We start from the raw sequence: 27,919 nt of genomic DNA on the forward strand, positions 1-27,919 counted from the left end.
CACCACAATAACAGATCATTAAAAGATAAAGGTTCCCCCCACACATATGTGCTAGTCGTTCCCAATTCTAGGGCGCAGTGCTTATCTCCATTTCAAAGCCGAAGAGCCAGCACTGTCCGCAGTCATCTCCATGGTCATGTGGTCAGCATGACTAAACACCAAAGGTGCACAGAATGTGTTACCTTCCCACCAAAGGTGATCCCTATTTTTCTATTTGCATTTTTACATGCTTTCGAACTGCTAGGTTGGCAGAAGCTGAGACAAGTAAAGGAAACTCACTCCATTACGCGGCACTAGAGATTCAAACCGCCAAATTGTTGGCCTTTCTGATCGACAAGCTCAGCTAACAGATCATTACGGTTATGCAAATTATTCAGGCATAATTGCCATTTCAGGTGTTCTAAACTTGCACCAAAGTATGCTTCCAAAAGTTTTATTCTGAGGCCATAATAGAGCCTGCTTAAGCTAGTGTTGATTTGGTTGAATACAGATGATGTGATAATCCAGGTGGGGCTGCTTTTCTCTGAGCTAAAAAGAAAAAAGAAAAAGCAGAATTCCATTTTGGAAGCAAAAAAAAAAAAAGGGAGGAAATCTCTGAAATACTCTAGTGATTTGTTTTCTGATTTCTGCTGGATTTGAGAAGCTATGAATGAAAAAAAATCGTTTGTCACTATAGAATTCCTTTCTTTTCTGTTCACCAGACCTCCTTAAGCTATAGTGTCCACTTTCTGAATATTTCTAAATGGGATGTGATTGAAAGGAAATATTCTTGTTGGGCAACATTAGAAGAGCCGCACGCTGCCAAGCAGCACTTAAGAACCATAGTCTAAAATTGGCTAATGTTGCATCGATGGACTATTGCCAATTAATACAAATGAAGAACTACATTCAAACATGCATGATATAAAAATGTAGATGACTTTATTGCTTCAATGGGGAAAAATTCAAAATGCAAAGGTCAGATAAGGTAATCACTTAAAAGACCAATGAAATGTAACACAATTCTGAGCAAGCTTCTGGTTCACAAGAATTTCTCTTTATGGTAAAGTTTAAACAAAATATGGAGAAAGAAAGGGATTTAACCTCTAAATATGTCATCTGTAGTACCCTTACAGTAGAATGCAGGAATAGTGCAGGCTCAATGGGATCAGTTGATGCTAAGTGCTAATTTTAAATTGTGCTAATTAGATGAAGTGATAGAAAGTGTAATTCAGATCTGTTTCTACTTGAATGGCTATGACAGAAATAAAAGTCAGGAAAATTGCTATCAAGGGCTAACAATTTTAAAAAGCATTAATTTGGTCTTAAGAACTTCAGGTAGGGTTAGTAATTTTATAATGTTGCCTGACTGATTTAGAAGGTTTTATATAAGCATTAAGGTACCAATTTTGGTCACTAATACGTTGGGCCTGTCAACTCTATGGTTATATGTGGGTGGGGGTGGAGATACAAAAGGATACTGGACAGAGGTGGGTTCCTACCAGTTTGAACCGGTTCAGCTGCATAGGTAGTAACTTGGCCTGCCACACCCCTGCACTGGTTCTCTCAGCGGTGCCATAGGCTCAACCATGTTGTTGGGGTTTTTTTTAGTACTGCACATGCACACGTGCAGCGCATCCCTGAGCAAACCTGTAGTAGCAGCAGCCGGAACCCACCCCTGATACTGGATGAGTTTTTACAGTTATTCTGCCTACTTTATACCATATAAAAACATATAGTTTGAGGTTCATGGACAAACCCTCATCACAAAGAACTACAGTTCTGATCTTTGTTAGGAGTCCGATGTAAGCATTTGAAGTTTCTGTCAATGTGAATTAATAATACTTAAATTCTGGAATGAGAAAGAGGAGCTTAGATATTTAGATAATGTACATTATGTTTAATAATATGTATTTGACTACTTTTCTAGTTTTTTTTTTTAATGCCAGATGAGGTCTGGGATGAATAGTCAATATAATTGACTAAATGCCTTGTTTATGCTGTGTTTATTTCTTTTTCCTATTGGATAAACTTCCTATAATGGCAACTAGAAATGTGTTTTAATATAACAGAGTATTAGTTCTCATTTTAGAGAAATGATGGAACATTTTTTTAAATTTTTGTACCACATTCTATTGTTAATTTATGACATGCACTTTTATAGATGTATAGTATTGAATATTCTATTTCAATACCATATTGGCTTTTATTCTTGCTAACAAAATTGTGTATTAAATGTACTACTGAAATGTTTTCTTGTACGATCAATGAAATAGTCAGATGTGAGTATATGGACTTTGGAGATTGCCCATCCAGCTATATTCTAAAAGCAGACTGAAATTCTAGAATGTTCATTTTCATACGCTAACTAAACAATTTGACCCATCTATTCTAGTACCATTTAAATCAGTTTTGATGTCAACTTATTGGATTAATATAGCCTTGGCCTGATTTGGCATTACTGTTCTCATGAGAACTTGAACTTGGATGTCTTTGGTCCAGTAGAAAACTTAAATAACTAAACTCAACTGCCTTTTAGTTGTTTACATGCATGTTATCAAAGCTGACTAAAACAGGAAGGCCCCAATGGCTGTTTCTTTTCATGCCTGCTGTCAATTGTATTATTGTTTACTATAGTTATTTCCTGTCTTTTCTCTTGAAAGCTTAAGGAGCAACACCTGAGAATCTCCTCTATTTTAATGCCTACAGTAACTATGAAGTGGGTGAATTTAGTTTAAAAAGAGTAATCTACCCAAATACATGTAATGAATTCTGTGAACATGACCAGCTTTTCAACTTTCTTCTTGATATCTGTTAGAGATCGAAGTTACAATAATTGCAGTCTAAAAGAACTTGATGTCAACAAGTTGAAGATATTTTAGTGGCACAAGTAGGCTAACAGAAGATGTATTGGACATTTTATGCATCTTCTCAACACCAATTTTGCCATTAGCTGGTTCACACATCAAGCCCTTTTTTTTGTTTTAACTAAGAGTTATGGAATAGTGACTGGGTTGACCCATTATGCTAAATTATAAGATAGTGTGAAACAAATCAGTTTGATTGGAAATGCCTGAATATATGAGAAGAATGCAGTTGTGATTTATTAACCATGCACTGTCCAAATATATATTGTTATTCTTAAAATACTTTGTCTTTTGACATTTAATAACTGGGCACTCCCTTAGACTCAATATTTTTTTTCATTTCAGTTCATGAATATATGGACTTAATTTTGCAATATATTTTAAAACTTTGAATGCTGATATGCTGCTAATTGTCAAGGAAGAATTTTCCATGTTTTATGTTGTTTTGCTTTTATTATGTGAAAATTCTCTACAGTAATTGATAAGCATCCATGAAGGGTCCATTCCTCTAGACAAAATCATATTATTGCATAAAAGTAGGAACATGGGAAATAACATTCAAAATTATTTTTAAACTGCTATTTCCCATAGGAAAACAGGATATGCCTTTTCTGTTGTCCAATCTTGATCTTTCTTTGAGACAGTAAAATTTTATTATAAAATTTTATTATATTATAATAGGAGCCATTTCAATTTTCATTTGTTATTTGCATTAGGGAGACGGTTTCCTATATTTAAAAAAAAGATTCACAGAACAATACTGCTGCTATCTATAAATAGAGGGAGTACAACCATAACAGGAAGAGGGAGATTTTAAAACAACAAAGAAGAAGAAGAAGCTATATACAGCATTGTTCTTTTGAAGCAGTTAGAAATTCTTTAAACAAACTGGCTTATGTAAATAAGAGTTTTGGTCAAGATGTCATAGCCATTGTTTAGTGACAGCAACAACAAGGATTATTCAGGCATTGCATTGACTAAGCAAATAACATGCCATTAGAAGTGTAATTGGAGATATTGCAGTATTTATTCTTAACTTAAAATATTTTCACTAACGGGCTAATTTTCCACCTGAAAATTGCATTGAACTTTCTATTTCAAGGGAAATATTTATGAAGTTGCTTTATGATAGAGGAGCTTTTCCCATCTGCACACGTGTCATGGTACAATTGGTAAAATTTGCAACCCAATTTTCTGCCTTTTTAAGGCTTAAAATACAAAAGCTATCCTGTAAGCTATTAAATATGATTAGCACAAATTTTAAAAATGAAACATTCAATTCTTCTCAAAACTTGGAAAAAGAAATGTATCTGTGTGAAAGACCTGTCCATTGTGCATTATAACCTGCCTACTGCAGCTCTAAAATCTTCCAAATTATCTACCTAGGTTTATCCAAAGCCCATATTTTAAATATTTTTCAATGACCCCCAACTTAGAATAAAAAAAGAAGTAAAATTCAGATGCCCACAGTAAACCTCTTGATCCAGAACCTTTTCATCCACGCTGCTGGAATCTAAACCAGAGCAAAGGGGAGAGAATGCTGAATTGGTTTGAATGCTGAAGAAGTGCCTTAGGAGTAATTGTTTGTCAGCAGCAAGTTAATTATACAACTGTTAAGCTCAGAGGGTGCTTGGCTATCTAGAGCTTAAGTAGGCACATGACTCAGTGAGCAAACAGAATGTATAGTTTCCCACAAAACTGCTGTGTTCTTATAAACTTATGGGAGTTAGCTAAACTCTTACATTTTTAAGAGTCTACTGACTGTACTTTAATTTGGCAATATAGTGCTGGCCTCAACTGGCCAAGACCAGACTTACACTTTTGCTTATTTCTTTTGTTGTAGCCCAATTGCTGTTCTTTGAATTTAGGTCTGTCTGATTGCCCCCAATACATGGTGGAGCTACCCAGCCTGAAATATCTTCAACATGTTGGGAGAGGCTCCAAGGTTGTTCAGACTCCAGAATTCCATGTGGATTGTTTCCAGTATGCACCAGATCCACCTTGCCTGGGAGATCTTAGGTGTCTTACACTTTGGGCAAGTAGTTGGGAATGGGTTTCATATTAGACATATTTGGTGCCCACCAGCAGAAAGTCTGCATAGCACACCCAAAGGCTACAGGATGGTCAATTCTGGCAAATTCTAAGGAGTTTTCTGCACCATTTTCCAAAGCTACCTAGCTTTATTTTCTGCCAATGATTCTTAAGGCTTCTTATTTCTTCTACATAATAATTCAAACCCACATTAGTATGGTTCAATGCTACTTCTTTGTGAATTCTAGGCAATAACCTCTTTACATGCATCCTTTTCTTTCTTACTATGTCAGAGAAGATTACAATAAGAAACTAAACAGATTCCACAAACTATCAAAGAAACCATGTGCTTCAACACAAAGAACAATTGGGTTATTATGAGACAAGCTTATATAATTGTGGTAGGTAGTTCTTCAACATACCTACCAAGCAGTGGCTAAGAATGAAAGGATTGTTCTATTGTGTGTCCTAGATACCTGTGGTATTAGAGCCGAATATATTTCCTACGTTAGCTGGGCCTGTGAATCTTAAATCAATTTGCAAGAGACATTTAAACTCTGTGGAAATCTGTTCACTGTATTACCTACTTATTCACAGCTATGGATTGGACATAATTTATCCGAGAATATCCAGTCTGACCTTTTAAATTCTAATCAAGAAATGTGTAATATTATTTTGAAGTTTGTCAGGCTCAGTAAAATGTAGTCCTTCATTTTCCTGAGCAAGCTGAAAATGTCAACTATCTCTTACTCCATTATATCTCAACATTGACCAAAATAAATGAACAGTGCCTCAGACCACGTACCATGCCTAAAGTGATATTATCTGGGTGTTTTTCTTGGGAGGGGAAAACACATTTTTGTCACTGATGAGAATCAGACAGGAGAACTAAAACCTTAATACTACTCAGCCCCTCCTATCCTTTAGCATAGCAAAACATACTGTGGTATTTTAATATATTAATACATTTAATATGCCCTTTGTGATTGCACCTAGTTTCATTTCATGCATAGAGAATATCAATTAATTAAGCTAATAAAAAGTTATATAAAACATTAATAAAATTATTTTATTCTGGCAATTTTAACTTTTTATGTCTATAGCCTTTCCTGAAGATGAGAGATTAAATAACTAGGATATGTGGACATGTGCTGTTAAATAAAAAAGAAATAGCTTATTATTAGCAGGGTGGATCTGCTTTCCTGACTTCAACTTAGAACTTCCAAATGATAATGTTGCAGAGAACCAGAATTATAACCATGGATGAATTAATAAATCTAGCAATTCAGAAAAAAATGAAGATAAACATACTGAGCGCAATCACTAAACTGACTGATCTCAGTGATGTAAAATGGAGAGAGACAATTGTAGTTATGTGTGCTTGGGACTATACTTCAAACTGTGCATTGTTATGGATTAAATAGAAAACTAAAAATTATTTTATGTCCAATATTATCATTTTCAACATAAAATCATGCATAAATACTTAAAATATTAAATAACTTAATTGCTGTTATTTACAGCACAGAAATTAAAATATTAACCCAATTTCATCAAAGGATATTTTAGAAATTACTGTAGTGACACAAAACAAATATCTCTGTGGATCAGTGGTGATCTCCCCACCCGAATGATGAATGAATGTTGCTTACTATTTTAATTCTATGTATTGTTTGTGTCTATTGTCTGTATACTCCCCCCCTCATTTTTTATGTAAGCCGCCCTGAGTCCCCTCAGGGAAAAGGGCGGCCTATAAGTATTAATAAATACTAAATACTAAATACTAAATCTCCAGTGGCTGCAATTGCTATTTGGTATGAATTTGTAGTCAAGCTGTAGTCTACCCAAATCCAATTCTGCTTAGCGTTCTCATGATCAGCTAAGATCACTATAGGATGTATTTTATTTGATAGAGGATGAGATTTTATTTTAATGGAGCAGGGAGAAGAAAAAAGAAAAATCAAACCTGAAAATTTGTATTCTGGAATCAGATTTTATTAAAGTTTTTTTAAACAATTCTTAGATATTTTACTTATACATACCATAATAATATCTTTCTCCATATATTTGTATGCTTTCAATAATAATAATATATTATTTTTCTTATATTTGTAGGTATTAGGCTTCCTAGTGTGGATGTTGATTGCTGGAACCGACTATTTCCTGTATCCTGTCTTTGGATGGATAATGTTTGTGGCTGTGTTTTACTGGATTCTTACACTCTTTTTTTTGATCATTTTTTTGACAATGACTTATACGAGGATACCTCAAGTGCCATGGACCATAGTCGTGAGTACACATTCATTTTTTTTACAGGAAACTCAAATATACTGTATACTACAGAAAAGAGGGCCCTGTGACCTTCATATAGACCTATAGCAGCCTTTTGACATTTCCCAGAACAAGTGCATTGGATGAGGCCATAATAATTGGCTTGGCATTGTTAGATTAAGAAGATGGATGCAGAAACTAATACAGTTCCCTTAAGTAAATGCACAATACATTTTAAGTGGAGCTGTATTTCCCAGGGAGAATCCCAAGCATCTTTTATTGGCTTGACCAACTTATGTCAAAAGTTCTGCTGGCATAGCATCATTTTATGAAACACTCCATACCACCTGAGCCAAATTTTTTTTTAAATCAGCATACTAGTTTGACAAGGGGGGATTAGTTAAATGGAGATAAACCTTTCCCTTGTATTAGCCACCAAAAGAATATCTGCAAGAAGCTTGACTTCCTCTCCCTTTTCTGCTAAATTACTCTGTAATTGGCCTGCTGGCCCAGAGTTTGACAGTCTTGCTTTAATTGTTTTTCTTAGTCAGCTCTTGACTCAATTATATCAGGGTTACCATTTGACTGTTCCGCTGCAATCACCAGTGTCTTAGGACATCCTGGTATCACATGAAGCTGTGTACACAACAGTGGTGGGTTGCAGGCGGTATGTCCTGGTACGGGCATACCGATGCCTGCTGGGAGCACCGGGTACTGTTCCGGTACGGTGCTCCAGAGGGCCCACTCTCCCACCTGAGCTTCTTACCTGTGAGCTCTTCAGTGCTTCCGCACATGAGTACAGAGCGTATGGCGCCTGCGCGACATTCTACCAAGCAGCTGGAGCATTGCAGAGGCATCACAGAGGTACTGCACAGTGTATGTGGGAGACGCTGGGCCCCGTTGCACCATACCAGTTGCACTGGGATCTGGAACCTACCACTGGTACACAATAATGGGAAGGGTACAGCTTGTACAGTAAATCTTTTGTAAGAGAAAGGTTTTCCTCTTCTTTTACATAAGTAGGTTGGAAGCTTTTCTCACCAGCAAATCTACTTTGAGAAATTATGTTCCTTCAAGTTCAGACAAATATTTAGCCACAGTGGCTTTCTCATTTGGACAGTGAAGAGGTTGGGGAGGAACATGGGCCAGTCCTGTAATTTGGGGAAAGCTCTGATGAGGGCTCTGTCTTGGAGGCAAAATTGAAATTGAAATTTAATGAATTTATATGCTGCCCAATCCCAAAGGACTTTGTCCGGCTTACAAAATACAATTCTAAAATACAATTCTAAAAAAGATAAAAATTAAAAATAGGGAGGAGAGACAGATTAAAAAAGAAACATGTCATGCACTTAATCTAGGCGGAGCTGGACCTCATTCATGAGGTCAACAGCCCCAGGCCTGCCGGAATAGCCAGGTTTTAGTAGCCTTTCGGAAGGCCGAGAGTGGGAAGGGTCCGGATCTCTGGGGGTAGATCGTTCCATATGGTCGGAGCAGCTACAGAGAAGGCCCTCCCCCGAGAAGTCTCCAGATGGCATTGTCCGGTCGACGGCACCCAGAGAAGGCCCATCCTGTGAGATCTTATCGGCCGTTGGGAGATATGTGGCAGAAGACGATCTCGCAGCTATCTGGGTCCTAGGCCATGTAGGGCTTTAAAGGTGATAACCAGCACCTTGAAGCGTGTTCGGAGACCAATGGGGAGCCAGTGCAGCTCGCGGAGGATAGGTGTAACATGGGTGTATCTGGGTATACCCGATATCGCTCTCGCGGCTGCATTCTGGACCAGTTGTAGTCTCCGAACACTTTTCAGGGGCAGCCCCATGTAGAGCACGTTGCAGTAGTCACGTCTTGAGGTGACGAGGGCGTGAGTGACCATTTGAAGTGCCTCCCGGTCCAGATAGGGCCGCAACTGGTGCACCAGGCGAACCTGGGCAAAAGCCCCCCTGGTCACAGCTGACAAATGATGTTCTAATGTCAGCTGCGAGTCCAGGAGGACACCCAAGTTGCAGACCCTCTCTGAGGGGTGTAAGATTTCACCCCCCAGGCTTAGAGATGGAATATCTGGACTGTCCTTGGGGGGGGCAACATCCATAGCCACTCGGTCTTGTCAGGATTGAGTGCAAGCTTGTTCACTCCCATCCAAGCCCTGACAGCTTCCAGGCACTGGCACATCACTTCCACCGCTACACTGAGAGAGGGGGCCAGAGCCATAAGCCAGATATCAGCTGCCTTCAGAGTCAGATATCAGTGAGGCAGATGAACAGCTGGAGCCTGTTACCATGTATGCATGCACAGAGTTGCCAGATGAAGGAAACAGCTTAAAAACGGGTCAACTTGGGAGTAAAGCCATTTCCTCCCAGAGGAAATAAAAGAGGAACAAAAGGGGAGTGGAGTTTGCAGGAGACAATTAGTTCACTTAATTGGCTTAATTGGCTCTGAGATTCCAAGTTTTTCAGATATTGGCGTGACAGCTTTCCAAGCCAGACAAGGTCTGTGATTGTAAATCCTCCCTTGAAAGACTTTGCTGTATGTGAATGTGCAGAATTCATAGTAAATTAATAAAAAGGTTTTTTGTCAAGACCAGGAGTTTGCTTCATGCTCTTGGGAAGCCTAGGTCAGAATACAGCCAGACTGTCTGAAACTAGGAAATGATACAATTGTGCATAGAATGATGTTTGCAGGGGGGGGATAAATGCTGATCTTTTTTTTTTCTTAAATCTTGTAGGGTCTGTATTTTAATGGGAGTGCCCTTCTCTTGTACTTAATTGCTGCTATTTCAGAGGCAAATGCAGTCACCAAAGAACTTGACCACCACAATTACAATAGTTGGGCAGCATCTTCGGTAAGATCACATTTAAATTTAATATCAGCAGTGAGGGAATAATGTGTTTTTGCTTTGGTTCATTTACCTCCAAAATATAAGATGATTAAAGATAATTAATAATAATTAGACATTCTTAAAATTGTTCTTAACTTTTGTTTAAAATATTACTTATTATCTCCATAGAGAGCCAGCTTAGTGTTAAAGCATCAGGTTAGAAACCAGGAAATAGTGAGTTATAGTTCTGGCCTTAGTGACTGGTGAATAATTCTCATGGCCCTAGAAAGGAGGCCCTGGCAAACCACTTCCAAAATATCTGGCCAATAAAACTGCAGTAATAGTCTAGGCAGTTGCCAGGAGTCAAAAACTGACTCAAAAGCATTTTAAAAATTGTCTTCACTTAAGCAAACAGCCTACAGCCCTGTGATTTTTAGCTAGTCTCCTATTCAAGTATGGATCGTGCCTGAGTTTGTAATCTTAGCATTATCAACCTAGGTTAAGTATATGCTAAGATATAAAGTGGCTGATTTGATCTTGCCCAGCAAATATTATCATTTATGGTAGAATATTAACTAAGCACTATGGCTTGTGCAACAAATTGTGATATAGAATGATGGAAGAAAACAAGTGTGATCTTACTTTCCTCCCCTTATCTTTGCCTGGAGCCAAATATTAAGATGTTAGATTTACACAATTATGTCCCTGTGGCAGATATGTATGCACAAGTCATTACTGTTTTCAATAAGTTATGCTCGAGTATAATAAAAATGTTGTCATCTCATTGATGTATTTCGTTTTCCAACTCCCTTTCATTTCTTTCTTTTATTCCAAGGCAGAAAATGTTCTTACTTATATTGTTATTTCTCCCAAAGTAACTTCCAAAACTAAAACTGCCTAGAAAGGCCAAATTCTTATGTTGAAGTTATACATGAAATTTAGCATTTGGAAAATGCTTCAATCACATGGCAATTAGGCAGCTTTGGAAAGCAAATAAAATCCATTGTTTTCTTCTTGAGAAAAAAGCATTGTTTTAGCCTTTCATGCTATAAATATATGGCTGAGAGTTGTGGAAAACACTTGGTAAAATTTAAGAATCTGTGTATAATGGAAGAATGATAAACACTGTAGATGACATTTATTTGCTGAGAATATTGGTTCCCTAATCTATGTTAGATACAAGACAATTTAATAAACGTTTATTTCCTTTTCCCATGCAAATGAAATCAGCATTTGTAGTGCTATTAAGCCACGCTTTGGTGCACTTTTATGGAATAAAGCACCATGGAAACAAACTTGTCAAATACATACAAAACAGTAAAGAAGCAATATTATTTAACTAATTATCCTCCACTTAACAGCAATAAAAAATGTCACTTGTTTTCACTAATGTCACCATGAAATTGCTTCTTGCAAGGATTATCCTAATATTATGAATATATTAAAGTCCAATATTTCTTCCACATAATTTAGTGTCCTGCCAGGAATGAAAACAATGTGATTTTAAATTTATTTTTGTACTATCTCCTCTATTATATTTTGAATATAAAAAATTTTGAATATAAAAAATTTTGAATATTAAAAAAAATGACTGAAGATTTTTACTGTTTCCTAATCATTTTGTTTCTCTCCCCTCCCCCTTTCCCCCATGTAGTTCTTTGCCTTCGTTGTTGCTTCCTGCTATGGTGGAAATACCTACTTTAGTTTTCTATCTTGGAGATCACAGACCTTGCAATAAGTATTATCTTCTAATAAAACAGCGCAGTGTGTAAATGTATATAATTTTGATGAAAATATTTACGTAATATGGTTTTCACTCAAAAGTAAAAACAATTTTTTTTTTTTACAAATTATGGAAAGGATAGTTCACCTGACAGAAAAGGTTCTACACACTGTTCTCTTATTTACGTCATTTGAATTAATCGTGACTTAGGTCAGTTACCACAAACAGGAAGCAGAAGGAAGAATTGATGATATAGGAGGGAAGAGAAGAAAGCATGGAAGCGGTTCAATGTTGTTTGCACTGGGGGCACTTCCATACACTATTGTGCTCCTTTAAAAGCTGCTCCAGATCTCAGGATTCTTGTCAATAGTGTTAGAGCATTGTACAATCAGAGGCACTATCTGATGGAATTGATTTAAAATCTGAAAACGTTTGTAACATGAAAAGCATGTATTCTCAGATAAAATACTGTAACTAGAACATGTTACTCTTTGTATCAATTCATATTATTTCCTTGTATATTGTTGTTGTAACAAAATCTGTGGACTTCACAGTTGTTTTCTTCATAAATGTTTTTGTTTAAGCATGCACTTATTTATTAGAAAAATCTATTATTTTGTAGAACCATCTATTTTTTGCAAATGTGTATATCCTTTCAAGGCTGTAGATCTATTACAGTTATAGATGGGAATGGTTAATAATTCATTTGGGTACATACACTTAGGGAAGCAACTGAATAAAAATGCATTACTATAATAATCTTGCAAAAGTCTGTAGTATGATTGCTCTTAAAATACTGTCCATTCTAATAACTGGACCTCACTTTAGATCTGGAAAAGATACAGAAAAAAAGAATTAAAATGATCAGGGACATGAATAATTTCATTTAAAAATTTTTTTAATCATTTTTCTTAAATGATAAGAATGTGGTACATGATTCAATACTGAAAAAGCAGGTAATAATTTTTCTGTTTCCTACAATGCTAGAACTGAAGAGTTATTATTTTATGACTCTGAATGGTATAAGATTTGGGGCTGATAAATAGGAGACACTGTTCCAAAGAGCATAGAGCTTAACTCTGGAATAGTCCTGAAGGATGTGAAGATGAAGACCTTAAACCACTGTATAAGGAATGAAACAAATTCAAAAAGGACTGAGGTGCCCATTAGCCCAGGTGCTGCTGGGCATTCCTCGGAAAACTAGTTGCTGAGAAATATCAGTGAAAAAATTAATAAACCACTATAATTTGTGGTTTCTTTAATCAGAACTCTATACTTTAGATTTAATATTGGTTACAACATTAGTGAAAAGATGGCTCCATTTTGAGATCCACCTATGTAGTGCAGTGATTTTAAAATGCCTGGAAGATCAGGAATCAACCACTACCAACCCTAGCTGATTTTGGTTCATCTCTTAGGGTTACTGTTATGGAAAAACGTGTAAATTGAACTTGTGTGGGGAAGTTTTGATATGAACAAAAACATGAATAGTGTAAAAAGTTTTAAAATGTCATTGTGCATCCCCACTTCCCAAGGTTCTTTACCATGTTGTATAAAAATTATTTGCTGCTGAACTACCTTCCCTTAAAAGCAGAAATCTTATATATATAGGCTTAGGTTCTTGGAGCTTTTTACATGCAATCATCTTAAGATAGAGAAACAAATATATACATTCTCTGAGGAACTGAACAAACACAATTCCACATCAGTGGAACACAATTTGACCACTTAACATTGTCAAAAGTCAGCATTAATATTCCAAAGTTACTGCAACAGAAGCTATGACTAGGGGAAGGGGGAACAAAAAAATTATAATCTTAGAGAAAGTTTTGAATATGAGTGTTTGCTTTCAGCAATAACAGTTTTCAAAAAAAATAATGATGTACTCATCCATATTAAGCACAAAATGGTCACTTTTCTTACATATTTCTGGCATATTTATTTAATATAGAATGCTTATAATTTGCCAGTTTAGTGTAATGATTAAGGAGTTCCGCTGGAAACCAGGAGACTGAGTTCTAATCCCAGTTTATGCATGAAAACCAGCTGGGTGATTTTGGGTCAGTTAATCTCCCTCATCCCAACCCATGTCACAGGGTTATTGATGTGGGGTAAATGGCAAGAGGAAAGAAGCATTATATGTTTACCCCCCTCATGTTACAAGTAAAATAAAAAGTAGTCAATTAAAAAATCTTTAAAAATAGAAAAATCTTGTCAATCTTTTGATTGGTGAATAGCACAACACAAGCACATACACACAAACACATAGAGGTAATCAATCCATAATTGCATATTACAAAAACAAATTCCTACAATGTGCTTTAATTTTGCATTGGGTAGATTTTACTTGCTCCTGAAAATGCAATAAAAACTATCCATAGGTTGGGGAACATCATGCTATCCCATTGTTGATGTCCAGTATACCTCTCATGGGTGAATCTTTAACAAATCCTTTCTGGATGTCTGAAATTGGATGAGAAGTTTTCATTTCGGCAAGCTGTAGCTGTTGATTCCTGTTGTATCCAGAGTTCTATAGATCTCTGATTAACCTGACTTCATGTCTCAAATAGCCAGCAGGCCAGTTCATCCAGATTACATAAAGTCTATGATGTACATGAAAAATTTAATTCTCACAGTTTAAGATCAACAGGCTATATTTTTTAAGTAGGGCCAGTTTCACAACCAGGACTTACCCCAGAATACTACATTGAGTATTTTGTGGGATACTTAATTTATAACCTATATAAACTTTACCATACCTGTGGTTAAGTTTTTTATAATGGAAATGTTCTTTAATTTTATGAACATTAAAGTAGTAGAATAATTGGATAACCTCACTAAAGCATCATAATTTTTAAAATGAAGGACTAATGCAGTACCATCTGAAAACCTAGTGTAAAAAGAAACTAACCAATTTTCTCATTGGTTTTGTCATCTTCAAACAAATTCAGAATCCCATGAATTTGGAATTTCTTCCCTATTTTTCCCCTAAGAATTTCAGTGTTAGTGTGACAATTATGACAATATACAATTAAATACTTTACAATTTAGCCTGAAGCTGGATTAGTCAGATTCTTCAATTTAACCCAGCCATTGACATTTTTATATATAAAAATGCAGAGTGCATCACATATATTATCTCTAAGCAACTTGAAGGAACAATTGGATTAAAATATATGTGAAATTAATTACATTAAATTGTCTACAAGTAGCAAAATCATTTAGGCTAAAGTAAGCTCATATGAGTTATAGTCAACAGATCATAGTATCTAGCTAACTATGTCTGAATAGAGAATCCAACCAAGATATTTCTGATTATTAGATAATAGAACACGAGACTGTCAGAGAATGCCAAGGTTTCTGGCTATGGGAAATTGAAAAATACTTTGGAAGGTGATTGTGGCAAATTTTACAGAATATATATGGTATTTCTGAGAAAACTGCATTGGTGTGTCCATAAAGTCACCAGTAGTCAAGCTTGATTATCAGTCTTTATGTCATGCAGAATGCTCTCAAATCAGAGTTAATTACCAGTTAGCAATTCTTTTATTTAATCCTTATAGTTGGGGTAAGGCTCTATAATTTTGGGACACCTTGAGAAATTCATTTCCTGAATTCTCACTTTTAGTTTTAGCTATGTTGGCATTCTGAAGCTTCTTTCAGATGCCAATACAATGTGGTGAATCTCAGTAAGAGAGCATTGCCATTGGATATGGAGTCCTGTGACAGTAAAATGGGTGGGTGAATAAATTTAATAAATAAATAATCCATGCAGTTGACCATACATGTTCATTGCCCTACCTTTCTGCAGACTAGCCACTTCCAAAAGTATGACTGCTATTCCCAGAGTTTGCTGCCATTATGTTCTTTATAACTGGAAAATCCAGAGCTGGATAAGGTCTAATTCACAGTCTATGGGATCAGGCCAAGGATCTGCTTCAACATCGGGTCCTAATTATATAATAAATCTACTCTTTTAATTTATACTGACTTTTCTTTTAAAATAAAGTGTACTGTTTGAAGTCACTTCTAGATTTCTTTGCTTTTGATTTCTATTTGTACTTATATTAAGAACTTCTATAAGGTATTTAGGAGAAAGTTCCCTTTTAACATTTGCATTATGATTAACTTTTATATGAGCTATTCTGGTTTATTTGTCTCAACAGGCTTAAAGATACTCTAATCAGTCTTAAACTTGCAGAATGCCTATAAAAACTTGCAACTCTAACCAGCTGTTTCTTTTGCTCTTCCATTGTTTTGCTTTCTATGATCATGACGAATTCTAAAAATACCTTTTAATATCTTATTTGCCTAATGATGTAGCTCTTGTTTTTATTTTCCCCATTATACTCTAAGACGACCATTTTGCAAAATAATTACCCATCCTCTTTCGAAAAACTTTCGCAGCAGCAGCTCCGAAGCATTTCACCACTTCTTCCCTCGCCACCAATTTAATAGACTTCCTGTTTATCATATATGTGTGCAGAGAGAGGAGGGAGTCCTTTTCTTCCATCTGCCACCTCCTTCCTGTTTTACCTTCTCTCCCTCTTCGCGCGTCGAGCACCGACGCAGCACTGGGTTAAGCGCTCCAGAAGCCCGCTCCCCGACATGATTCCCTTCCCCAAAACCAGTATCTCCCCCCTACCACTTTACTCCCATGGCTTTAGTGGGGCGCTTGGCCGGCTCTTAACTGTACAAGAGGCATCCTAGCCAGAGAACTGCTGGGCCCCGCCCCGCACTGTCCCGCCTCTGGTGTTAAGTGTCGCAATAGGGTTTTTTGGGGGGAGGGGGGAGAAATTGAACCCGTTCGTTCTGGAAGGTGTTGGATATATCACGGCATGCGGGTCATCCGTACCGATGCCAGCAGTGGGGGCACTCGCAGCTCTTCTGCTCCGCCGCCAGTTTCCTACGGGCCAGACTCCGGACTACTCGACAGAGGCTACGCGGGCTCTTGCTCTGCCATGCTGAAAGTGGCCCAAATGGTAAGGATCAGAAGGGACAGGGAGTCCCAGGGAAGCGGGGGGGTGGGTGGAGGGAACGAATGTTTCGCCAAACTGCGGGAGTAACTGCGCTTTCTGACCATTTCAAGTTTTGCTAGGATTTGTTTGCCTGTCGGGTGTTTCCTAGGAAAGGCAGCAAGATTTTGCACCGCCCAGCCAACAACAGCTGGCGCTGCAGGCTGCGTTCATCGGAGTGGCCAACGCCCTGCACGTGTTACCTACCCAGTTCCCGCCAGGAATTGATTGACGACAAGGAGGGAAACTGAGGCGAAGAGCGGCTCCGAGAGAGCGCCCCGGTTGGGCGATCTGGAAACGATCCCTTGCAGCCGGCGCGCCTTTCCGACTCTTCTGAGGGGAACAGTGGTGCCGTTTCCTGCAGGTTGTGGGCAGAGTCAAGTTCTGTTTTAATAGATTAACAGAGTTGAGTCTCTCTAGGCTGCCCAGAACAGTGTGCCTGATTTAGTTTATACGCTTGAGAAGAGGGCCGCATAAAAATTTTAAAACAAAGCTAATTGAGACTTTGAATAAAAAACTAAAAGAAATCGCAGCACTGCGAGGCAGAATATCCCAGTTCATTAGTACTCTCTCTATTATTGCAGTCCTTTGAATAAGTAATCTCAGTTATTCTTTGTAGCCTGCATACATTTATTTAGTTGACCAATTCAACTTGAGAACTACATTTAAAGACTTGTCTTTCAGGAGTTGAAAATATAATCTCTAGGCTTGAATTAGAAATGCAAACAATTTTGGACAGGTAACTAACCACACAAATTTCAGAATAGGGACTGTTTCAACAGGTGTTCAGCCATCTCTGCTTGATTATTCTTATTTACTACTGTGGATCTTTCATAAAAAGAGCCTTTCATTAACACTTCATTCACTTGCTTGGAGAAAGGGGCCTGTTAAATACTTTCATGCTGCAGCAGAGGCTGTTCCCACTTCTCTCTGGGAAAAGACTGGACCTGCACACCCAGTGGTTAACCAGTATTAACCACTGGCCTTGAACCCATTTCTCCAGTGTATTCTGGAATGTTGGACTATGAATTGTGTCTTCCCTAGCCAGCATGGCAGTCTTTGGAATAATAGAAATATGGAGAAATTAGAGAAAATTATTCTAGATCTAGACACTGAATAGTTCATATGTTGTTCATAAATTGTTCATACATAAATGGCTCATACATATATGGACTGTTTAATTATGGTTTATTGAATAAATTTATGCAATATTTCAAGCAGAACCAAATAAATCACACTATAATTTAAATCTGGGGCAGGCAGGAAACTCCAGGGCCACATGTGCCTCTTCACTGCAAGCCAGATAATCTCTTCTGTTCACGACTGCTGAAAATTGATGTCAGTTTCCTACTATTTTGTGATACAGAACTCAGCCTAGAGTTTAATCTATTTTTTAATTGATTAAACATTTAAGAAAGAAATCCTACTTGAAGAAATACTGTAGTAGACAATGGATTAATCTGTCAACAAAATGAATGGACGATAGAGTGTAAGGGGAACAGACGTTAAAGTAAGGATGAGTTTATATCAGACAAGAGATACGCAAACTATACTTTTTGCTTTTCAGGGAATCCCTAAAATATGTACAGATAGTCCAATTTCTGTTGTTAACTGAAACATTTGTTAAGTGAGTCTTGTTGATTTTACGACCTTTCTTGTCACTGTTGTTAAGTAAATCACTGCAGTTAATAAGTTAGTAAGACAATTATTAAGTGAATCGGTTCCACCACAAAACCGCGGTGGACTAAAGCGCGCTCGATGAAAGCGCGTACGTGACGTCATCACAGCGCAACGAAAACAGCACGCTGTGAGCGGTAAATTTAAAATTAACGCGAAAACCTTATCCTAACCCCCCCAAACCTAACCCTAAGCCTAACCCTTAACCTAAACCTAACCCTTAACCTAACGCTAACCCTTAACCTAAACCTAACCCTAACGCTTAACGTAACCCTAAACCTAACCCTAACCCTTAACCTAAACCTAAACCTAACTCTTACCTTTATGTGAATCGGCTTGCTTTAATTTTATTTTAATTTTAATTTAATTTATTTTTAATTTTATTTGTCGCGCTGCTGATGACGTCAGGTATGCGCTTTAATCGGGCGCGCTTTAGTGGACTGCGGTTTTGACGGGTCACAAGTGAATCTGGCCTCCCCATTGACATTGCTTGTGAGAAGATCCCAAAAGAGGATCACATGACCCCTGGGACACAGCCATAAGTCCCATGCTGACGACTAGAAGTCTTTCTTTTCAAAATTGTTAACTCTGAACATTTTATTATTCTTGTAATGTAGTCTTTCATGCATTCTTCACAGAAATGTTTTGTTTTGTTCTGCTATTTGTCTTACAGTTATTGTTGCTGGTTGGATTCATTTGTGTCAGATCTTCACAGTGGACAGATCACAATGCATACAGCTACTTTGAATTTGTCTGCATATATGACTTAATTATGATCTTCATCTTTTACATTATCTACATCTTTAGAGCCTATCAAAAGTTGATTTGCATCAGCTGGCCACTTGCGGTAAGTTCCTATCTTTGTCAACTTCCAGAAAGATTACTACTTAAATGGTTTTGTTAGACTTGTAACTGCACATCATCAATTCCTATGTAGCATTTTTATTCCATTTACTTATTATTTAGAACTGCAGTTTCTGATGATACATGGTTTTCTAGATCTTAAGAAAATATTAACAGAGAAACAAGAACTACTGAATGTCTTCTTTCCCTTATAAAGTTAAAATGACCAATTTTTAATCAATCTGTTTGGGAGGATTTGGTTAAACACTTCTGCAACCTGAATTTTTAGCAAGGTATTGGGAATAGATGTATACACTTTACTACTCATAATTTGCTCTGATTTAGTTATCATTCTTGCAGATTATTCACCATAATTGCTTAGATGTGTAATGGTCCCCGTATTTCCTCATTTTAGTTTATTTTTTTCTACTGCTACCTCTATATAGCATCCATTAGGCAAACAAGCCCACCTACCAGTGACAAGAAACGTACTCATCAAATAAAGAGGCACTGTATCTTACTTACAGCATATAGAATATCCCAGCCTTACCCCCAGACATCTCTAGATTGAAAAACTTGAAAGGCATCTGACTATGACTATTAAAGAATGAGGTTAAGTACTTAGCCAGCCACCCTCAGGGAAAGCAAGATTCTTCCAGAGTATCTTATCCAAGATCTACTGAAAGAGGATAGGAGAGAAATCTCAACACCTGGATTGTTCCACTTCTCTCCCCCCAACCATTCCATTTATTTTCAAGGTTCCTAAAGCATAAACTTACATAGCTGAAAGTTTCTTATGCATGGCTCCTGTGTGAATTGTTGAGGAGGCTGGTGTCTTAACTGATATGGGAGGAATATCCTACTTGTCTGAAAGTGAATGCCTATCTTCTTATAAAAATACCATTCTACTCCATCACTGTCAATAGGCAAAGCTAAGTCAGGTACAACAAGTATAAGGCAACTTCATATTTTCAGAAAGGTCTACCATGCTGAATACATAACTTTTCATTTATATACTACTAAAACTCTCATATCCATACCTTTAGGTGAAACATTCTGAACTAATTGCGTAATTACAGAATGCCTCCAAAATCTGGAATTCATGACTCCTGTGGAATTGAAATTTGGCAAATTTTGTAGAACATTTTACAACATAACAGTATCATAAAACAGTTTATGATATAATATAAAAGCCCATAAAACATTTCTTCTCATCAGCTCCTGTTGTTTGCTATACAGTTCAACATGGACTATTTCCAAGGTGGTTAGAGAGTGTCAATGAAGCAATGAGCGTGGGTTTGGGCAAACTTTGGGAGACAGTGAATGACAGGGAATCCTGGCATCTTCTTCAGAAAGAAGAGGGGATCAACATATTTTCCAAAGCACCAAAAGGCAAGACAACAAACAATGGATGGAAACTAATCAACGAGAGAAGCAACTTGGAATTAAGGAGAAATCTGACAGTGAGAACAATTAACCAATAAATTTCCGAATATTTCCTTGAATCTTTAAAAAAAAAAACTTTTACAGTACATTAGAAGCCATGCCATTTTTGAAGTCATTGAAAAATCTGGTAAGGAAATATCTCTGCAAAGATGAACAAAGGGGTCATGGGTTGTCTGGTGATCTCATAGAGCAGTCATTGGCAAACGATCAATAGAAACTGTCCAAAGAGAGAAAATTGATACGTGCTTCCATAATCATTTTAAACAAGACAGTGGAGTAACAACCATATCCATTTTATTAGAATGGTATTTTTCCCTTCTGTCTTTCATTCAGGAAAGGTTATCTAGAGGAAAATGAATAAATACTGAACAATAAAATGTGAATACATCAATATGATAATAAAGAGATGAATGGGCGGAGAGCAAGAGGGGGAGGCAGAATTTGCCACTAATCCAGCAGCAAGCTCCAGCACAGAACTCCCCCATTTGATTCCTTGGATAATTAGCAGAGCCAGATCTTCAGGCTCCTGCAGAAGAATAGAGGATGGGTCAGATATTACCTTAGAGCAGTGTTTCTCAACCTTGGCAACTTGAAGATGTCTGGACTTCAACTCCCAGAATTCCCCAGCCAGCGAACACTGGCTGGGGAATTCTGGGAGTTGAGGTCCAGACATCTTCAAGTTGCCAAGGTTGAGAAACACTGCCTTAGAGAGGTGGGTTTCCAAAGGGTGAGCACTGCAGCAGAGATGCTGCAGTGTCTGCCCTTCTGGATTCTGATAGTCAAAGTTCTTTGATCAACAGTATCCAAAATAGACTGTCTCTGCCAGCATAAGTAGAACAGGCTTGCCTTAGTTGGATGAGACAGTTCATCAGGGAGTCTGGATCTATGCCATTAAGGATAATCAATACCTTGAACAGTACTCAGAAGCAGACAATTAGCCAATGTAGTTTGGGGAGCAGAGGTATAATATGGATCATCTTAGGATTCCTAAAAACTGGTCTTGTTGCCCCATTTTGCACCAACTAAAGCTTCCAAATAGATTTAAAGGGTAGCACCATGTAGAGTGCATTGCAGTAGTCAGGCTGAGAGATGACTAGGATTTGAATAACTGAGCACAGGGATTCATGATCCAGGAAAGTTTGCAACTGGTGCACAAACTGGAGCTGTACAAAAGGTCTCTTAGACAGGCTTACTACCTGTTCTTTGAGCAGGAAATGTAAATCCTGGAGGACCCCTAAGTTGTAAACTGAGTCTGAATAGATAGTGCAACCCCGTCCAGAACTAAGGATGACAAAAACATGGATCCTGAAGGTCACTTCAGGCACTATGAGAGGGGCAGGAACAGCATAATCCGAGTCACCAGGTGTAGAGATGGAGAGCTGGGTATCATCAGCATGTAGATGCTATCTCAGCCCATGGTGACAGATGATATCATCCAATAGCTTCATGTGTAGATGTTAAACAGGAGAGGAGAGAGTACTGAACCTTCGGGGCACAGCAAGTGAGCAGTTGGGTGCTGGATTTCTCAATCCTACCTACATCAATTGGGACTAACCTTGGAGAAAGGAGTTGAGCCAGCACAAAAGTACTACCCAGCCCCAGCTCATGTGGCTGTCCCAAAAGAATATCATGGTCGATATCAAATGCCACTTAAGAGTTCAAGTAAAGCAAGAATGGTTGCAATACTCCCATCCCACCCCCGCCAGAGATTGTCCATGACTGTGGCCAAAACTGTCTCTGTGTCAGAGCCAAGCCTGACTGAAGGGAGTCCAGGAAATTTGTTTCATCCAGGACCCCCCAGTGATGTCAAGCAACCACCTTTTCCACCACCTTCCCCCCAAAAAAGAATATGGGAAATAAAAATTATTCAAGCAGATGAGTTCAACTGAAGGTTTTTTTAAAGGAAGGGAAAAACCAGGGCATCTAAAATGTCCTGGGAATGTTTGTTCTTGCAGTGAGGAATTTGCACTGCATGAACCCATCTGCTGTTCACCGTCCTGCATGCTTTCACCAACCAGGAGGACAAGAGTCTAATTGACAGGTGGTTGCACTGAGAGTACAGAGGATCAGATGGAGAATGATTGCAGTAATTGGGTATGTCTAGTTTAATGAAAAGAAACATTAAGAGTAATATAACAGCAGTGTTCCAACACCTAAGGCGCTGCCACAAAGATGATGGGTCAATCTATTTTACAAAGCACCAGGAGGCAAGACAAGAAACAATGGATGGAAACTAATCAAGGAAAGAACCAACCTAGAACTAGGGAGAAATTTCCTGATAATGAGAACAATTAATCAGTGGAATTATTTGCCTCCAGAAGATATGGGTGCTCCAAAATCAAGGTTTTTAAGAACAGATTGGACAACCATCTATTTGAAATGGTTTAGGCAGGGGTGTCAAACTCAAGGCCCGAGGGCTGGATCTGGCCTGTGGGATACTTAGATCTGGCCTACAGGGCCACCCTGGAAACAGTAAAGAACTAGCCTGTGGAGCTTCTGCCAGCAAAAACAGGCTCCTGAGCTCCATTTTCAGCTGCTACAGCCTCCTGCAACCCTCTGCCAGTATAAAAGGAATTCGGGAGGGCTGTGCACTGCCCTCCTGAGCTTAGTTTTCACTGGCAGAGGGTTGCAGGAGGCTGTGGCAGCCAAAAAGGGAACTCGGGAGCCTGTTTTCACTGGCAGCACTCAGGCCACCCCAGGCGCCCCTGACAAGTGATGTTGAGCTGGCCACGCCCACCCTGATCACGCCCACCCTGACCCCCAGAGGTCAAACAGCCCTGATGCGGCCCTCAATGAAATCGAGTTTCACTCCTGGTATAGGGTCTCCTGCTTGAGCAGGGGGTTGAACGAGAAGATCTCCAAGGTCCCTTCCAGCTTTCTTATTCTGTTACATAAAGTCATTAGCTACACCTGGGGCTTCAATCACACTGAAATGTTCCTTTGATAAGCCTCTGATGTAAAGTACAGAATTTTGGTAGCTTTTCTTCTAAACTATATTGTCTTTGTTTCATTTTAGGAGTTTCTTCATTACCTAATAGGTACTATTCTGCTTCTTATTGCATCCATTGTGGCAGTTGCAAAAAGCTCCAATTTAGCAGGCCTGGTAGCTGGAGCGGTAAGGCTGTTTGCCATTTTTTGTTATATATAAGCAACTTTATCAGATCTTAAAATATATGTCAAGTTTTTCCCCATAATAAACACACTTAAAGAAAGGAGAGTCCATATAAACATATTGATTGTGGATTGGGTGTGTTTGATCTTAAAAAATACTGGCAAAGATATTTAACATTGTTTTTTCCCACTATTGCTCTAATCCTCCATTATCAAAATCTACACTCTGCACACAATTATTAGGTAAGTTGTATTTTTGAGGATTAATTTTATTATTAAATAACTACAATGCTCTCAGTCAATCCAAAATGTTAAAAACCTCAAACCTGAATATTTAACAAAATAAAAGTGAGGTTTTGGCTTTCTTAGGAGAATATTAATGGGTGCACAGTTATTGGGCAACTATTTGTGTAAAGAATTGTGCAATAGAAAAAAATTCCCATCACACACATTTATTTGCATCTGTTAAATAAAGAATAATAAACTCAAAATGTACAAATAAACATTTCTGACATTTTTAAAAAAATCAGTGACCAATATAGACCAATTTCATAGACAAAAGCCAGGAAAAGCTCTAGGCCTAGACAAGATAACTCCTTTTTGCTTAAAAGTCTGTGCTGACCAATTGGCCCCCATCTTCACCTGAATCTTCAATAAATCACTAAAGATGTGCTATGTTCTTTCTTGCTTCAAATCCCACTGCCGAAGAAGCCCACTGTCAAGGAGCTGAATGACTACAGAACAGTTACTCTAACATCTGTGGTTATGAAAACCTTTGAAAGGCTAGTGCTGTCTCACTTGAAAACCATCATGGATCCACTGTTAAACCCCCTGCAATTTGCATACCAAGCAAATAGATTGACAGATGATGCTGTTAATATGGCTCTGCACTACATCCTACAACATCTTCAATCTCCAAAGACCTACGCAAGGGTCCTCTTTGTAGATTTTAGTTCAGCATTCAATACCATCATTCCAGACATTCTTCTAACTAAGCTAAACCAGCTAGGGATACCTGAACACACTTGTAAGTGGATCATAACCTTCCTCACAGACAGGAAGCAGCAGGTGAAGCTAAGCAGAATCACATCACTACATCTCAAACAATCCATCTGTTAAACTACTGAAGTTCGCAGATGATACAACAGTGATTGATCTCATTCGAGACAATGATGAATCCACATACAGATGGGAGGTTGAACAACTAGCCTGGTGGTGCGACTGAAACAATCTGGAACTGAACACACTCAAAACCGTAGAAATGGTGGTAGGCTTTAGAAGAAATCTCCCATACTACCACCACTCACAATACCAGACAACACAATATGAACAGTAGACACCTTCAAATTTCTAGGTTCTACCATATCTCAAGACCTAAAATGGAACACCTAACATCAAAAATGTCATCAAAAAAGCACAACAAAGAATGTTCTTTCTGTGCCAGCTCAGAAAGCTTTTGCCCAAGGAGTGCTGATTCAGTTCTACAGAGGAATTATTGAGTCTGTCATCTGCACCTCTATAACACTCTGGTTTGGGTCTGCAAAGAGACAGACCCAGACTTCAGAGGATAATTTACAACTTTTTGCTCTAGTTGCAGGGTTCTCATACCCTCAATTTCTCAATCTCATCACAGATAATAGAAACAGATTAAGAGAAAGAAATGTCTTTTCCCATCCCTTTCGATCACTGTATTTTCATTACAATTATACTGAAAATGCATTCTGCCATGGTTTACATGGAAGAAAAAAGAAAATCTTTCTTGGAAAGGTGATAGTGGACAAAGCTCACTCTTTCCAATTACTACTCTATCTAAAATCATTTGTTACAAATTGCAAATAGTAATTTGCAAGCAGATTTCTGCTGGTTGGAATAATAGAGAGTGGGAGGACAAAAATGTATGCATTTGACAGTACTTGAAGTAAATGTCTATTTCCGTGTTTATTACTAACCTCTGGACACAATTGATACATTCTTTGAAATGTTAAAGGCTGTTTAATATTATTTAGAATCTATGGAAATTTAATGTAAAATATTTTACGTATGGCTGCTTTGCTGATACTTTTTTTAAATATTTTTTTTAAAAAAATAGATCTTCGGATTCTTAGCTACATTTATGTGCCTCCTAAGTATATCGCTCTCTTACAAAATCTCTTGTAACACTCAGTCAGCAGGTAAGATCCTAATTCATCAGTTTGACCAATCAGCTCTATGTTTTTCCTTTTTCCTTGCACTATTTAGTCCATAGACAAATCCATTATGTTATTTTTTCAGACTCTATAATCTATTTATGTTTATTATTTAATCTGGGGAATGATGGGGAATTGATAGTGATCTGTTCCACTTATTTGTCTTAGATAGAGAGCAAATGAAAGGGACCTATTCTTCACTCAAGCAGCTTAGAGCAACATGCACAGTATTTTCCCTAAAACAATTTTATCCCTAAAACAATCTAATGGGAAATATTGATCAAAAAGACAATGACATCCTTTTTCCTCACTACAGTTGTAGGAAGAATCTTGTGTCCAACTGTGTGATGAAGTCATATTCAGATCTGAATTTTTTATTATGTATTTACAGCCAACCAATCCCTTCCATCTTGATTATGTGTGATATGAATCTGGGCTTCTTAAATTCTGTCTTGGGTCCTAATCATTATTCCAGTTTTGCTCTTGAAATAATATTCAATGAAGGAAGAAATACTTTGGGAATTTTATACATATTGTCATTGCTGATTTGGCTTGCGTAGAGAATAGCAGAAATTAGAGTTTTCTTTCTTGGTTATACTATAGTCTGGCAGTGACATTGCAAATTGCTCTGGTCCTAAGAAATTTGTTCTTATTTCCTTCTGCTCTGTGCAGAATTCTGCAGCTTACTTGTATATACAAAATTTATGAAACAAGACTAAAATAGGCATTCCATGTTTGATGGCTGAAGAATTCAAGAAGTAGCCCTATTGCCAAGTAATTTATACTTCATTTGTTGGTTGTTCAAAACATTTGCAGTTTCTTCACTGATCTCCTTTAGTTTAAGATTTTCTTGACTGATCAAGATAAACTCCTATCCCAAATTTCCCATCTCACATACTGTATAGGCAGTTGATTTTTATTATTTGCAATATTTCAATAAGTGATTATTTTATTTTATCAATTAAAGTATGTTTATTTGTCAGTTGCTATGAGCCAGGACAAGTAGTCTAAAATATTTATTTAAAAATTAATTTACAATTTACTGGGTAATCTTGATTTTTTCAAAGCATTGAGAACTTTAAGATTACTTCTCGTAATAATAGAGAAAAGGCACCAATATGCTTTTCTAGTTAAATATTGGTAAATACTTAAGATACAGCAGATTTCTTTCATGTGTTTATGGGCTCATCACTCTCCATATTTTAATGCAGGCAACAATCATATTTGGCTGATTATTTTGCCCCCCACCCCGGATTTGATGGAAGGCACTCTGTGCTACTCTAAAGTTTTGCTATTTGAGATATTTTGCAAACTTAAATTTAATGAGACCATTAAAATTGCAGTAAGTTGATTTTAGTCTTTTCTCTTCTCTCCTATTTTTTAGATGCTACCGTGTAAATCTTTTGCTACTTCAAAATGTGCACACCTCTTGAGGGAAGAGCTTAGAAAAACATGCAAGATGGAATGGTGTACTGAGATGACTGTGAAAAGCATTCTTACTGGGCCTAGAGTGCCATCTTGTGGCACTTTTGAGCTACTTCTGTGGCTACTGTACAGCAGTCTGTTTCATCCGGTCAAATTTTTGGATCCTGGGAGAGAAGAATAGCTGCAGTAAAAGATCCTTTGGGAAGGAAAGAGTCCGTATTTTAAACAAAGAGAAATTATCCTCTTTTAATTCCAGCTGCCAATACTTCATAGATTGAAGACCAATCTTTATGACCTAGACCACTAAGGAGAATCCAAATTAAAATTCCATTAAAATGGAAAATATATTCTGCATCAACCCAGCTACGACAGGCAAAAATTGGAAACATTTATCATGAACCAACAACCATTGCATCTCAGAAATCACCTTCTTACCTCTCTGCATTTCCTACCTTCGGGTTCTAGCTCTTAAAATAGGCATCTCATTTAACCTGTGTGAATATGAGGCTGCCTTAATAGGATGGTTTAAG

The 27,919-nt window shown here is 37.6% G+C and overlaps 2 protein-coding genes across 2 annotated transcripts in view; both read left to right on the top strand.

The window, feature by feature from the left end:
• Window positions 1-16,366, top strand: part of CMTM8 (CKLF like MARVEL transmembrane domain containing 8) — a 33,459-nt gene extending 17,093 nt beyond the window's left edge. The window contains exons 2-4 of the mRNA XM_032237079.1: window positions 6,993-7,166; window positions 9,871-9,987; window positions 11,618-16,366. Of these exons, the coding sequence (XP_032092970.1) occupies window positions 6,993-7,166; window positions 9,871-9,987; window positions 11,618-11,701 (375 nt within the window). The 3' untranslated portion in view covers window positions 11,702-16,366. The remainder of the gene's footprint in view (window positions 1-6,992; window positions 7,167-9,870; window positions 9,988-11,617) is intronic.
• CMTM7 (CKLF like MARVEL transmembrane domain containing 7) lies at window positions 13,802-27,702 on the top strand. Its single transcript, XM_032235850.1, has 6 exons — window positions 13,802-13,849; window positions 16,354-16,668; window positions 19,052-19,225; window positions 23,684-23,782; window positions 25,868-25,949; window positions 27,349-27,702. The coding sequence occupies exons 1-6, from the start codon at window positions 13,802-13,804 to the stop codon at window positions 27,360-27,362; spliced, it is 732 nt and encodes a 243-aa protein (XP_032091741.1). The 3' UTR covers window positions 27,363-27,702.
• Window positions 27,703-27,919: the final 217 nt, after the last annotated feature.

Source organism: Thamnophis elegans, chromosome Z (genome assembly GCF_009769535.1).
Source record: "Thamnophis elegans isolate rThaEle1 chromosome Z, rThaEle1.pri, whole genome shotgun sequence".
NCBI classification, from domain to species: Eukaryota; Metazoa; Chordata; class Lepidosauria; order Squamata; family Colubridae; genus Thamnophis; species Thamnophis elegans.